Consider the following 13,416-nt stretch of genomic DNA (forward strand, 5'->3'; position numbering starts at 1 on the left):
GATGCCTGCCCTTGAAGAACTCAGCAGGAAGGAGGATGGGGGCAAAACTAGAGGAAGTTGGCTCTACCTATCATTGGCTCTGGCTCAGCCAGTCATTGGCTCTGGCTCCACCTAATGATTGAACTCCCTGCATTCTGCCCCATCAGCCTCAATGGGCACCAGCCACCAATGCTTGAGGTACCCCAAGGCATGCTGATAGGAGCCCTCTTGTTTCTCCATGGTCACATTTTGACCATGTAACTGTTGGCACTCATTCCCCAAGTTGGCTGTTAGAGTGAGTGATGCCTGACATGGCTCCATCTTATCACACATGACACTGTGTGCATGTCTCTTTACTGCCCAATCTTTATAACAAAAATGGGGAGACTTACTTTTGGATGCCATATCTCCTCTGCTGAACAGACTGGCTATAAGGACATGGTTGGTGACCCCAGAAATCTGGGAATGCCAACACTCTGTAGTCTGGAATGGACTGTGTGGAGCCAGCCCTTGCCATGTAGAAGCGGGGGTTGTGAAAAGGGATATTCCCCGGGTGTCTCTCCAAAAGCTTTCTCACAACCTCAGAAGCCTCCACGGTTTTTTGGCAACTGGGCCTGCAGGAGTTCGTATGCTGAGGCTGAGAAGTTGTTCTATTCCTCAATATGTCCTTGGGGAAAGTGTGCAGAGAGGTTGCACAGCCTTTGTCTGGGACGTCACCATCTCTGAAGAAACCCTCCAAAGGCTTTGACTCATCACAAGCCACTTTCTCAAGTCCTTGAGACGGATTCTCTTTTTTCACCCAGCTCTGTACTGGAACTCCAGAAGCCCTTTGGGGCAGTTTTCCATCTTCAGCGAATTGGTCCTTTTCTCTGCATTTGGGCTGGTGCTTTGAGGGAGCAGCGTTTGGAATGAGGTGGAGGCAGGAGCCCGTCAGGATCCCAGGAACATCCTCAGAGTTTAGCTCATCTCCAGACTCCGATTCCAACTCCTTTACAAGATGAAAAAAGAAGAAGATAAAAGCCACTGACATGGCCTCTTCCATACAGCAGCCTCTCAGATTTATTCAAAGATTGTAAACCCATCATCTCACCAGAAAGTTGCAGCAAAGTTCTGGACACATGGCCTCATACTGTTTGAGTTCTGATTCAGGCCGGTCAAGCTCCGGTTTTGACATGAGCTTCTCAACATCTGTCTCTAAGTCATCGTCCTGCAGAATAAGAGCCAGAAAGGTAATTGTGAAAGGCACCATCTATTGCCACCAGGGTTAGGGAACTTGTGGCTCTCCAAATTATGTTGGACTTTAGCTCCCATTATCCCAGGATATTCTCTCCCTCCCTCCCACTCCACCCATCTCCATGGTGGTGCCTCATGTCAGGAGTGGTTAATTGTTGAAGGATTGCTTGGGCTCCCTAAACAAATTTCTCTCTTACACACACACACACACACGAACCTCTCCATTTTTATCAATAGGGAGGTGGGTTTCAAGGCAGTGTGCTTGGTGTTCCCCACCCTACCTTTACCTTCACAACAACCTTCTATATGGTTTAAGCAGGGATGGATAGGAGCTGGCCCAAAGTTATCTGGTGAGCTTTATTTGTGGCTGGGTGGGAATTTGAACTCTGGTCTCCCATGTCCTATTGGAACATTCCAACCACAACACTGGCTGCACCTGTTAAAATTTCCTCTTCCCACATCTATTAAAGATGTAGGAGTCCTGGCCTTTTTGTTGTTTATTATTCGACACATGGATGGTTGGCCTTAAACAGCGTCCAAAAGAATACATACTTCCTCCTTATTCTCCACATCCTCATTCTCTATGTCCTTCTCGATTTCTTCTTCAACATCATATTCACACTCATCTGCAAGAAGATAAAAGAGAGTATGAGTCATTGACGAGACTAAGAGTCCCACTGATGACCAAACTACCCAAGAGGTTGAGCTCTTTCACATCCAAGGATAAACAACAAGAAAAATTTCACAGCTCATCAACACCTCAGCTGTTTCCTAACATGTAGGAGTTATCTTTTTTTTTAATTACCCTTTTAAGCAGGAGAGGGGAGCCTGTAGCTCTCCAGATAGCTAGCTTTAAAAGAGGATTAGACTGATTCATGGATAATATGTCCATCAATGGCAACTAGCTATGATGATTTGTTCCGCCTCCATAGTTGGAAGCAGTCATGCTTCTGAAAACTAGTTGCTAGAAACCACAGGAAGAATGTTCCTGTGCTTGACTCTTACTTGAGGGTTTCCCACTGATGCAGCTGGCCAACCACTGTGAGAACAGGATGCTTGACTAGATGGTCCATTGGCCTGATCCAGCATGTTCTCCTTATGTTCTTAGGTGTTCCTGGACCTCAGCTCCTATCACCTCTGGCCATTGGCCTTGCTGGCTGGGGCTGATTGTAACTGGAGTCCAACAATACCTGGAGTGCTGCAGGAGTCATAGGAAGCTTATTTATATGAAGTTGGGCCATTGGTCCATTTAGCTCAGTACTGACTATACTGACTGGCAGTAGCTTTCCATGACTTTTAGAAAGGAGTTTTCCCCAACCCTACCTGGAGATGCCAGAGGTTGAACCTGGGATCTTCTGCATGTGAAGGAGATGCTCTACCACTAAAAGACAGCAATTCCCCAAAATGAATCTCCTCCTCATTTTAGTAAAACTTGCACAACAGAACATCTGACAGATTTTGCTTTAGCTCACTCCTTCTCTCTTTTTCATCCTACCCTTGCCAACATCTCCTTCTTTTCCACTGTTACTCAACCCTAGCACATTTGATGATAACTTCAGTTCAGTGGCAGCTAGGGCCCCTTGGGATTGATGGAGCAGAAAGCAAGGAGCCCAGCAGTAGGTGGAGCCAGAGCCAATGACATGCAGAACCAACCCATTCTAGTTTTGTCCCCATCCTCCTTCCTGCTAAGTTCTACAAGGGCAACACTCAGGCTGTTGGGGAGGAAACTGACAGGCAATGTCACCCCCTGGACTGGTTGTAAGTTTTTAAAAAAGCAGGTCAGTGGGAACTGACTGGGAGCCAAGAGAGATTGGTGGAGCAGTCCCCCATTCATTCAGTCTTGATTCATTCCTTTCCCCTTCCCACTTAACACATTGCACTAATTTACCTTCCGACTTTGGATGTCCAGTTGCCCCAGGGATGGGAAAGGAATAGAAGCTGCTGAGAGTAGCTGAAGGAAGTGGCATCTTGGGGTAGGTTTTCCTCAGGATCTGAATCACCGTATTGACTATTGGATCCAGACTCTTGCTGACCAAGCAGTCCTAGATACCAATGAAGAAACTTAGAGAGTTCTTTCCCTGCTGCAATTATTCCTCAAGACTGGGATGAGGGCTCTGAAGCCAATGAATCAAATACCTTCAGACCTTTACAACTGAACCTCAGAATTCCTCTGAGGCCACATGCCTTTCCAGTTTACACCCCTTATCCCCAAGCTACATCCCTCAATGGCCTTGCTTTGTGTCCTTCAATTGTGATTATGCCTCTTGCTTGTCTGGAATGAGGGTGGAAAGCTCTGACATTTACCATGCAGAGGTAAGAGTCATGCTTTTTGCTCTGCCCACTTCTGCTTCTGGCCCCTCCCACCATTAGCATGCAACCCCACCCTGAAGGATGCTGATGAGCAAGTGAAAATGAAAAGAACTCCTCATTCCCTGCTCGAGATTTTTATCCACAAGGATCTCAGCAACTCCTGGAGATTTTGCTGCACTATCCTAACAATGTTTATTCAAAAGGATAAGAAATGACAAAGACAGCTCTCTGTGGAAGCATCTGAGTGGCAGGCACAGCCCTGACTTCCTGTGTAGGGTTGTTCGAGAATTCTGATGGAAATGGAAATGAGAACAGGAATTGCCAATTGTAGCTAATTCATCGTGTGCCCAGAACAGAAATCAATCCAGCAAATACAATTGGTATTCGCTCTTGTTGCTGCTGCTCTCAGTCCAGGAATAATACTTAATTTATTAAGTTTCTTCCCCGTTTGCATTGTGTTTCCTGTGTGTTGGAATGAATAGGGTGGAATAACATAAAATAGCAAGGTAATTTACAAAATTAATTATGCAATTTATGTAATCTCACCCACATTGGACAGAGAGATGAATAACGTAATTTTTGACAGAAGACAAACTGCAGCAGCATGCAGACAGTGCTCCATGCAACTAATACAAGCCGAAACAGGAAACAAGGCCTTTGCACATTCTTATTCCTGCCCTGAACACTGATTCATGCACTGCTGCCAGATCTGGTGGGGAAGCAGGTGCTCCCATCCTTCTGGATCAGGCCAATAGTGGCCCGTTTATGCACTTTTCCCAGATCTACAATTTCCTTTTGCAGGGGGTGGAGATGACAGCCAGAACAGTGCAATGTATTCCAAATATGCTCACTTTATGGATGTGCATCAAGTCATTACACTCAACACAGGTGGAAGCTGTCTCAGCACATGTGCAGGGGTTTGCATGGAAAAATGTACACTTGTCGATTTGTACAGGTTCACCATTGAATAGATATGTACACAGAATATACACTCAGTATGCAGATTGTACACTCGTTGCATGTAACATGTGAGGACATCTACTGACAAAATACCACCATCAGTAAACATCAGATAAAGGGTTGGAGTCTACAGGAGGGTTTTTTTATTGTTAGATAGATTTTTTTCATTCCATTTCCATTAGTAAAAACTGACTCTGTTGTTGCTGAAACTGCATTGCTGTCATTTTTATTGAACAACTGGATTGGTCAACTTGCTAAATTCAGTGATTACCTCCTTTAACTTCTAAAGCTGTTCAAATCCAGTAGACTGGTCAATAGATGGCTTTGATCCCTAGAAACTGCATCTGGCTTTTCTTTTCAAAATAAATTTTATGTTATTAGTAAACAAAAAATAAAGTAAAGGTAAAGAGCCTAAATAAATACTTTAAAGACCAACTAAGTTTTTTATTTTGGTATGAGCTTTTGTGTGCATGCACACTTCTTCAGATACACTGAAATAGAACCCCCCCAGAAGCTTATATGTAGAGAAAGGGTGGGGAGGGGTATCACTCAGAAGGGTGGTGGAAATGGGTGATTGACCGACTGACTGTAAACGACTGCAAATGGTCTTGCATGAAAAAACAAGGGGTGAGATGGCTGAAGATCACTTTATCATGTATAATAAGATAAGAATCCAACGTCTCTGTTCAAACCAGGTCTTTCCATGGTTTTAAGCTTGGTGATAAGTTGCAATTCAGCAACTTCTCTTTCCAGTCTATTTCTGAAAATCTTTTGTAGTAAGACAGCTACTTTAGTAGTAGAAGCTACTTTTGTAGTAAGCTACTTCTGTAATAGGCTGAAATAGGCTGAAAAAGTTGGGGACTTTTTGGATCATGCTTTGTCCAGCTCCTCCCCTTTGACTTTACCGCCTTGGGTGACCCTGCTGGGAGTACGAGACTCCCGACGGCCTCACTCACAAGGGTCATAGGAACATGCAAGCCCACTCAGCACGACAAGATGATGATCCAGCAAGTGAGAGATACACTTGTGCCCACTGACAAAACACATATGTCCAACATATGTACAATTGTGTCAAATAAGTTTTTCAAGCACAACATCTCAATGGTAGAGTATCTGCTTTGCATGCAGAAGGCTCCAGGTTCAATCCCCAGCACCTCCATGTAGGGCTGGAAGAGACTCCCTAACTGAAAGCCAGTGCAGGTTAGTGTAGACAGTACTGAGCTAGATGGACCAATGGTCTGAACTCAGTATAAGGGCAGAGTCCTATGTCCTACGGCCATCCAATTGCTATTGAATTGTGCCATTGCATAGGCCGTTTCCTGTGTTCCTTCAGTGTTTTGCTGAAGTGCACATCTGCTCCTGCACATTGATATAAGCATCACAGACCAAAAAGAATCTTGTTGCAACCATAAGCACCCTGGTTTTTAGTTTTTGCATTGTTTTGTCAATGTTTACAGGTGCATGAGTAACAAAGAGCGAAGGGAGATGTGAAAGAGCTGGAAGCTGCCTGTAAAGTACTCTGAACAAAATCCAGGAATTGAAAGGGGGAGAAATCCAGTGGAAATGGCAAATAATTGTTGCAGCGTGGGATGGTGTTGTTCAGGATTTCAGCTACTCCATTCCATTGCCCACTCCACATTTTCCATTTTGTCCTCAACAGGTTGTTTGCATTCCATGTCTACTGAGGCTGTTCAGTCCTCATCCAGTTGTTTTGAAGGAGGTGTATGGCTTATTGGAGCGGGAGGGCTGCCCTAATCCCCCTAACACTTCCCTCTTGTCTGTGTGGTTGGTGCCTATTTGGCGACATTAAATAATAATAAAAATGAGACTCTTAGCTTGAACCTCAGAAGTAGAGGGACTGAGAGAACAATGGAGATTCCCCAGCGTGTTGGCTTCATTTCAGGAACAAGACTGGTTAATTCAGAAACCGCAAAAGGTTGGGAGGAAATTCACAGGAAGAGAACCTTGGACAAATCCTTACTGCTTGGCTGTCAGCTAAGCACAAACCTCTGCAATTCTCTCCTTACAAATTAAAAAAAAACACCAACCTTTCCCTGCCTTCTAAATGACCGCTGTCTTGGTGGCGGGGGGCAGAATTCTTAACCATTTCAGATGTGTAGTGTTCCATAATCTTGGAGGCATTGCTGGTACAGCTCACATACCAAAAACAAAGCAAAACAAAAACAAAAAACACCTCCAGAGAGGGAGCAGCAGAATGGCAAAGTGATCATATATATTTGCTGTTAAGCTGCATGATGCCCATCTACATAAGAATGTGATTGGTTTTTCATCCCTGAGGATTGGAGGGAAAGCCTTCCAATTCCCCCATAACAGAAGCAAAGCACGAAGTTCAGTATTGCTATGCAGAATAGGTTCATGTGTTATTAAGACAAGCAGCCTGCAACAAAATGTTGCAGTATGTGCTCATATCCTAGCAGGAATGGCTCCATCCTCCAAGATACTTATCAGTTCTTTAAGAGCTTTAGAGAGGACTGTGGGTCAATGGTAGAGCATCTGCTTCGCATGCAGAAAAAGGTCTCAGGTTCAATCCCCAGCATCTTAAGGTAGGGCTGGGAGAGACTCTCCATCTGAAACCCTGGAAAGTCACTGCCAGTCAGTGCAGACAATACTGGGTGAAATGGATCATTGGTCTGATCCACTGTAAGGCAGCTTTCTATTATTATGTATGTTTCCATTGTTGTAGATCTAGAGTTAGCAAGTGTTACAAATTAGTAAAATGGTAGAATTGGATAATATTTTGAGTATTGATGGGAAGATTCTGGGCCAGTGGGGAAAATAAAGGCAAAGCTTCATTTCCAGGTCAGGGTCTCACCTTGGATAGAGACCAGTTATTATTATCATTATCATCATCATCATCATATACAGTGGTACCTCATGTTGCGAACAGGATCCGTTCCAGTGGCCCATTCACAACATGAAAGGGCCGCAACAGGAAGTGCCGCATCTGTGCACGCGCGTGATGCAATGTGGCGCTTCTGCGCATGCGCGCAGGTTACGGATGTGCCGAACCTGGAAGTAACCCGTTCCAGGACTTCCGGGTTTGGCACATCCATAAGCTGAAAAGACGCAACCTGCAGCAGACGAATCCTAAGGTATGACTTTACTGCCATATACCCGGAGGTCTCAGGGCGGTTCACAGAACAAAATCAAAATATAAAACCACAAAATATATAATCAAAATAAAAACAACCCAATAACCCCCCCCCCCAAAAAAAGGAACCTAAACAAACTACCAGCATCTGGCACCCAAAGACCAGTTCACTCCTTTTGTTCCATCCTGCCAGTCTTGGGGACAAACAAACCACGAAGCTTGACTCGGTACAGTCAAACCTTGGTTGTCGAATGTAATCTGTTCTGGAAGACTGTTCAACTTCTGAAACATTTGACAACTGAGGCGTGGCTTCCAATTGGTTGCAAGAGCTTCCTGCACTCAAGCGGAAGCTGCGTCGGACCTTCAGGTTCCGAAAAACGTTTGAAAACCAGAGCATTTACTTCCAGGCAGTTAGAGATCACTCGGGGTCCAAAGATTGACCAGAATCGACCACGAACACCCCGCGATCGACCAGTAGATCGTGATCGACCTGTTGGGCATGCCTGTTCTACAACATCAGAGGTAGGAGGGGGGCTATTTCAGCCTGAGGGTCACATTCCTCTCAAGGCAACCTCCTGAGGATCACATGTTAGTGTTGGGTGGAGCCGGAATCAAAAGTGGGCAAAGCAACTGTAAATTTTACCTTTCTGCCATAGACAAGTTTCTACATTCACACCCACACCCCTCTCTGTCTTCCATCCAAGCAAACAAGAGGCATCAACAGAATTCAAGGACAAGCACTTGGGGGGCAATGCTGGGCAAGTGAGAGGTGTGGTCTGGGGAGAGTTCCAAAAGCCCCCTTTCATCCCCCGGGGCCTGAGGTTCTCCCACTCTCACTTTAGAGGAAAGCAACCTTCAAATGCAACCCCAACGGGTGCCAGGGCTTCTACAACGAATCTTTGATCACCTGGGTTGTTTGAAAGAGAGTCTCCATGCCATGTGCGAGGAGGAATGCTTCTCTGCCAGACCGGACATTGGTGATGTGCTTGAGGCAAAGCAGGAGACCCCTCCGGATGTGGACATAACTGTTGGAAGTATCGTGGTGATGCCAGTCCTGGTACATCCGGAGCAGTTTATGAATATAGCCTCTGTTCACGGCTCGTCGGCTATTCGACTCTGAAAGCAGAGGACAACAGGCGACTTAGCAGCTGCTGGGAAAGTGTGCAAGTGAGGACACAGCTATCATTTACACAAATGCATGCATTTTGTTCCATCCAACATGCTGTTTCTCAGGGCTATTAATATTTGCAGGTGTAAAAAGCGATTCTACCAGGAGGTTTCTATTTTCCACTGACAATGCATGACCCAAATCAAAATCTGTCTGGTTCCATGCAGACTTCCCTCCCTCATTGTCTTCGCAGTTGTACACTCTAAGCTGAGCTATAACTATAAGCACTCGTCTTTCCCCCCTTGGAGTCACACAACGCATCATAGATTTTGTAATTGTAAAGCTGCATAAATTTCGTTAGGTGCCATGTATTTTTTAACTCCAGTGCTTAAATGTCCATGGTATCTTTGCAAAGGAGGAGGATAGGGAGGAAAGCACACCTTTGTCGCCTTTGTTCATCCCCCCCCCCCGCGATTTCCTGGTCCAGTAGGCACCATTCATCACTGCTGATACAGTAGATGAAAGTTAAACTTATCATGCTGCAAGACTGTGCAATGCTTGGCGATAACTTCTGGATGAGAGAGCAATGGTTCTGACAGGCGCAAGGCTTATTTTGCTTAAACCCACCCTAACGGAATTGCACAATGAAATTATCCATTTCATAAATTTCAAGCAAAGCCCTAACCGACAGTATATCACACAGCCCATGTGGCCCCATATCATTCAATGAGATTGTGTCTGGCTCTGGGAATATGTGCTCCCATTGTAAGAGTCTTATTTTTATATATATATAAAAGGTCAGACTCATCAAAAGCTGTCAGAAGCACGGTAATCAAAGAGACCATTGAGCACACCTGCTTGAATCACAATCATAGGGGCTATGATCATTCAGACTGTCTGGTTTGTGGCTTAAGTGTTTTCAAGTCTACTAAGGCACCAATCCTTTGTGACATTATCAAATTGACCCACGGATACCAATGAAGCCATAAACAAGTGAAAGGACAAAGTTAATGCTAGCTATATTTGTCAGACCAGACCCAGCTTCAGAAATAACCAGAGATGATATGAATATCTTTGCTGGAAGCAGAGCCTTTCCAACCATCACCCCAAAGCTGTGGAATGAGAAATTGTTCCTCCTTGCTTTCGTTGAAGGAAGAGATCATGGACCACCCTTTTTTTCCACCTGGTTCTCCCAGTAGGTTTTTGCAGGGACCTGTGGCCAGGGCAAATGCCTCTTATGTATCTGCTGGGATTGACAAGGCATCTGACCCTCACCTGAATCTCATAACTCTCCTAACAGGTAATTTGGTCTGCAGCCACAGTGTGGAAATAAAGGATAAGATTGCCCACCAGATACCAGGCACTCTACTATTTAAATTAGGCCCCAGTGTTTTTGTTACAAACCCCTTCTGAATTAAGTAATCAATTTTAATCTAGAATTTAAATTCTCAAAACTTTCTTATTTTTTAATTCGAGCAAGTAAACAACTGCTCTCACTTCATTACAAACAGTGTTTCTACCTGGAACACACTTGAGCAAACCTGCTCCTCTTCCTTTCACAGATATTTTGTTGCCATTTGCAACTGTAGCTGCCTCTGATTAGTTATCATTTAACTCTTTGGGGAAATAATTAGCATCACACGTCATGTGCATGGAAGTTGCCGAACCAATTAACCACATAGCTGCCAAGTTATCCCCTTTTTTAAGGGATTTTCCCTTATGCTGAATAGGCTTCCTCACGAGAAAAGGGAAAACTTGGCAGCTATGATTAACCAACTAGAAGGATTACTGTTAATAGCACCAGTTTTCCTATAACTTGATATTGCTGGATAGTTCTGATAAACTGCAAAAGCATTTTTAGTTTGCTTTCTGTTGCCACCCTGGAACTTTTCTTTATCGGTGCCACTTTGTTTTGTATGATTCCTTGCAAATGAAGGAAAACAACTTTTCTGCTTGTATATGTTGATAATATAATTTTGGCTACCGGGAGCAAACAAGATTGTACAAAAACAAGATTGGGTGCAGGCCTGGCCAGGACATAGGCGTCCGAACTGTAACAAAGGTGACCAGTGTGCTTGCTTGCTTGCTTGATTAACAGCTGTTGGGAACTTCAAGGTCCCTGCTCTCCCTTCTTACCGTCTTTGTACTAGATCCGGAGACTCCAATAGAGAGCATTCCATGTCAAGAAGGAGGGCAAGTCGGCACCCTATCAAATGACAGGGCAGAAGCTACATGGAGCAGGGCCTTTTCACCAGTGGTGCCCATTGTATGCCTCACTCTTCCCAGACCTGTTCTCTTTTGGCATGTATTTTGGAGCTTTATAATTTAGGAAGACTTTGGAAGAACTGGTTGACAAGTCTTATCAGTTGCTTGATGAGCAGGTTTTATTTGCTGCTATTCTGGGCTTCTGGTGCACCAGGGTTTACACCAGCATAATAGAGTTGGCCAGGATGCCAGAAGGGATACAATTTACAAGCTTTCTCCATTATCTGCACAGCAGGGGGTGTTCAGTCAACTGTGCAAAGACTGAGCTGAAGCATTCCCTGCTGGTTACCAGCTTTCAGCAATAGGGGGCACTGTTTGGTAATACCCAATTGGTTAGCTGTCAAATTCTATAGCTCCCTATTGGTGGCTCTTAGGTAATTCACAAAAGCCATTCATAAAACACAGTGTTCATTCATAAAGCAGTAACATAATTTCCAATGCTACATATTTGGTGTATATTTCAGCGGTTGAACGTACAGGTTTATGGCCATGCTGATTGCTGTAGTGTAGTGCTTATGTGACTGTGAATAAAAGGTGGCTGGGCTCATTGTCTCAGGGTTGGGGGGGGGAGGTGACAAAACTGATTTCCAATAAGACCCCCCCCTATTTCTATTTATACCTATAAGATTTTGCAGACTTTGGCTGTGAACTAGGGCCCTACAAAAAAAAAATTAAGTTGCGCCCCACTGCTTCAAATTGGGCCCCACTGGCTAGCCCTGAGTCTCATAGTTACTGGACCTGAGTTGCCCTGCCCTTGCATGAAGTCTTGGGTTTACAATTTTGGGAGCAGGGAGACTGCCTGCTGGGGAGTGGGTGGGCTGGCGAGCCCCCCCCCCTAGATTTAGAGGCCCTAGGCTTCAGCCTACTTAGCCTATACATAAATCCGTCACTGTGGGAAGGACCCCATAATCCCTGGAGAGGCGGTGCTAGTCAGTGTGGACATGGATAGGCAAACTAAGGCCCGGGGGCTGGATCCGGTCCAATCGCCTTCTAAATCCGTCCCACAGATGGTCCGGGAATCAGCATGTTTTTAGATGAGTAGAATGTGTGTTTTTATTTATAATGCATCTCTGGGTTATTTGTGGGTCATAGGAATTAGTTCATTATTTTTTTCAAAATATAGTCCGGCCCCCCACAAGGTCTGAGGGACAGTGGACCGGCCCCCTGCTGAAAAAGTTTGCTGATCCCTGGTGTGGACAATACAGAGCTGACTCAGTATAAGGCAACTTCCTGTCTTTCACACAAATTCCACAATGTTTTGACTTGTTTTTCTTGCAAATAAAGAATTATCTGAGGAGGAGGTCCTCTGACTCAAAACAAACTGGATGATTTGTGGATGACGTTTTCTTTAAGATCTTTCTTCAGCCACCTTAGGAACAGTCATTTTCTGCTTTGGGGAACATTTTGAGACTATAATTGCTGGTCTCTTTAAATTGCTCATTGTCGCTGCTGTTGTTTTTTCTCAGAAAAGAAGCAGAGCAATCCACTTTCCAGGGCCCCCTCCTCTCTCTTTTTTCGCTTCCCATAACCACCAAGCAAATGTCTCCGAGAACCGCTTCAGCTCGCTAATTTCCTTTAAAAAGATGCACAAGTTTCTAATGCTGGGGAATGCTGATAGTCGGCAGTGACAAATATGACCAACATTAGATTAAAATAACTGGCTGATAAACAAATTACTCACTAAAAATAAATATTGGATTAAGAGCTTTGGAGGGTAGCATAGTTATGGTAAGAGTGCCACCATGTGGAGCCAGGAGAATATCGTTTGGAAGGAAAGAGAGGGTGGTGGGGGAGGGGAGGCAAGCAGTGACAGCTCAAATTGAATCCTACTGTCTTCGAATTAATGCACCAGTTGTTTAAAATGCAAAGTTCAGAGCGTGTGTGTTTATTTTTAGAGTGACATTTGGCATGCGTGTGTTTGTGCACACGTGATCCTATGCACATTAACTTGAAAGTGTGCCCACTGAGTTCAATGGCACTTACTCCCTAGCAAGTGTGCGTAGGATTGCAGCCCCGTTTATGTCATGCATTCCCTATTTCAGTGGTTCCCAACAGGTGGTCCGGGGACCCCCAGGGGTCCGCGAGCTATGCCAGAGGGGTCCGCAAGATGCTATTAGAATAAAAAATATATTAAATATATTTCGTATGATAACAGATTTTTTGTTTTGGCCGCTTCCTGCATGAGCAGAGTCTAGCGCAAAACTAGAATTAGATAGAGGCAGTAGTTCTGCTGTATGCCGTTAGGTGGCGCTTTACAAACACTACTGTTTTGCAAAGAAGCAGTGCGCGCATTCTACTAACGCTCACCTCCCCAAGATGCTTTGCGCACGTCGGCTTCATTTGTGCGCTACTGCGCAGGTACCCTGTCTTCTCCATTCCCCTCCCTCCTCCCTGGCGCGCACTGCCTCTTTGCAAAACAGTAGTGTTTGTAAACAAAGCGTTGTTTTTC

General features: G+C 44.7%; 1 protein-coding gene across 1 annotated transcript in view; it reads right to left on the reverse strand.

Annotated features, from left to right (window-relative positions):
* AGBL1 (AGBL carboxypeptidase 1) overlaps window positions 1-13,416 on the reverse strand; it is a 403,281-nt gene that overhangs the window by 330,936 nt on the left and 58,929 nt on the right. The window contains exons 7-11 of the mRNA XM_088656701.1: window positions 8,502-8,710; window positions 3,101-3,254; window positions 1,765-1,838; window positions 1,070-1,186; window positions 372-967 (exon numbers count right to left, since the gene is read on the reverse strand). Coding sequence (XP_088512827.1) covers window positions 372-967; window positions 1,070-1,186; window positions 1,765-1,838; window positions 3,101-3,254; window positions 8,502-8,710 — 1,150 coding nt within the window. The remainder of the gene's footprint in view (window positions 1-371; window positions 968-1,069; window positions 1,187-1,764; window positions 1,839-3,100; window positions 3,255-8,501; window positions 8,711-13,416) is intronic.

Source organism: Zootoca vivipara, chromosome 13 (genome assembly GCF_965207765.1).
Source record: "Zootoca vivipara chromosome 13, rZooViv2.hap1.1, whole genome shotgun sequence".
Lineage (NCBI taxonomy): Eukaryota > Metazoa > Chordata > Lepidosauria > Squamata > Lacertidae > Zootoca > Zootoca vivipara.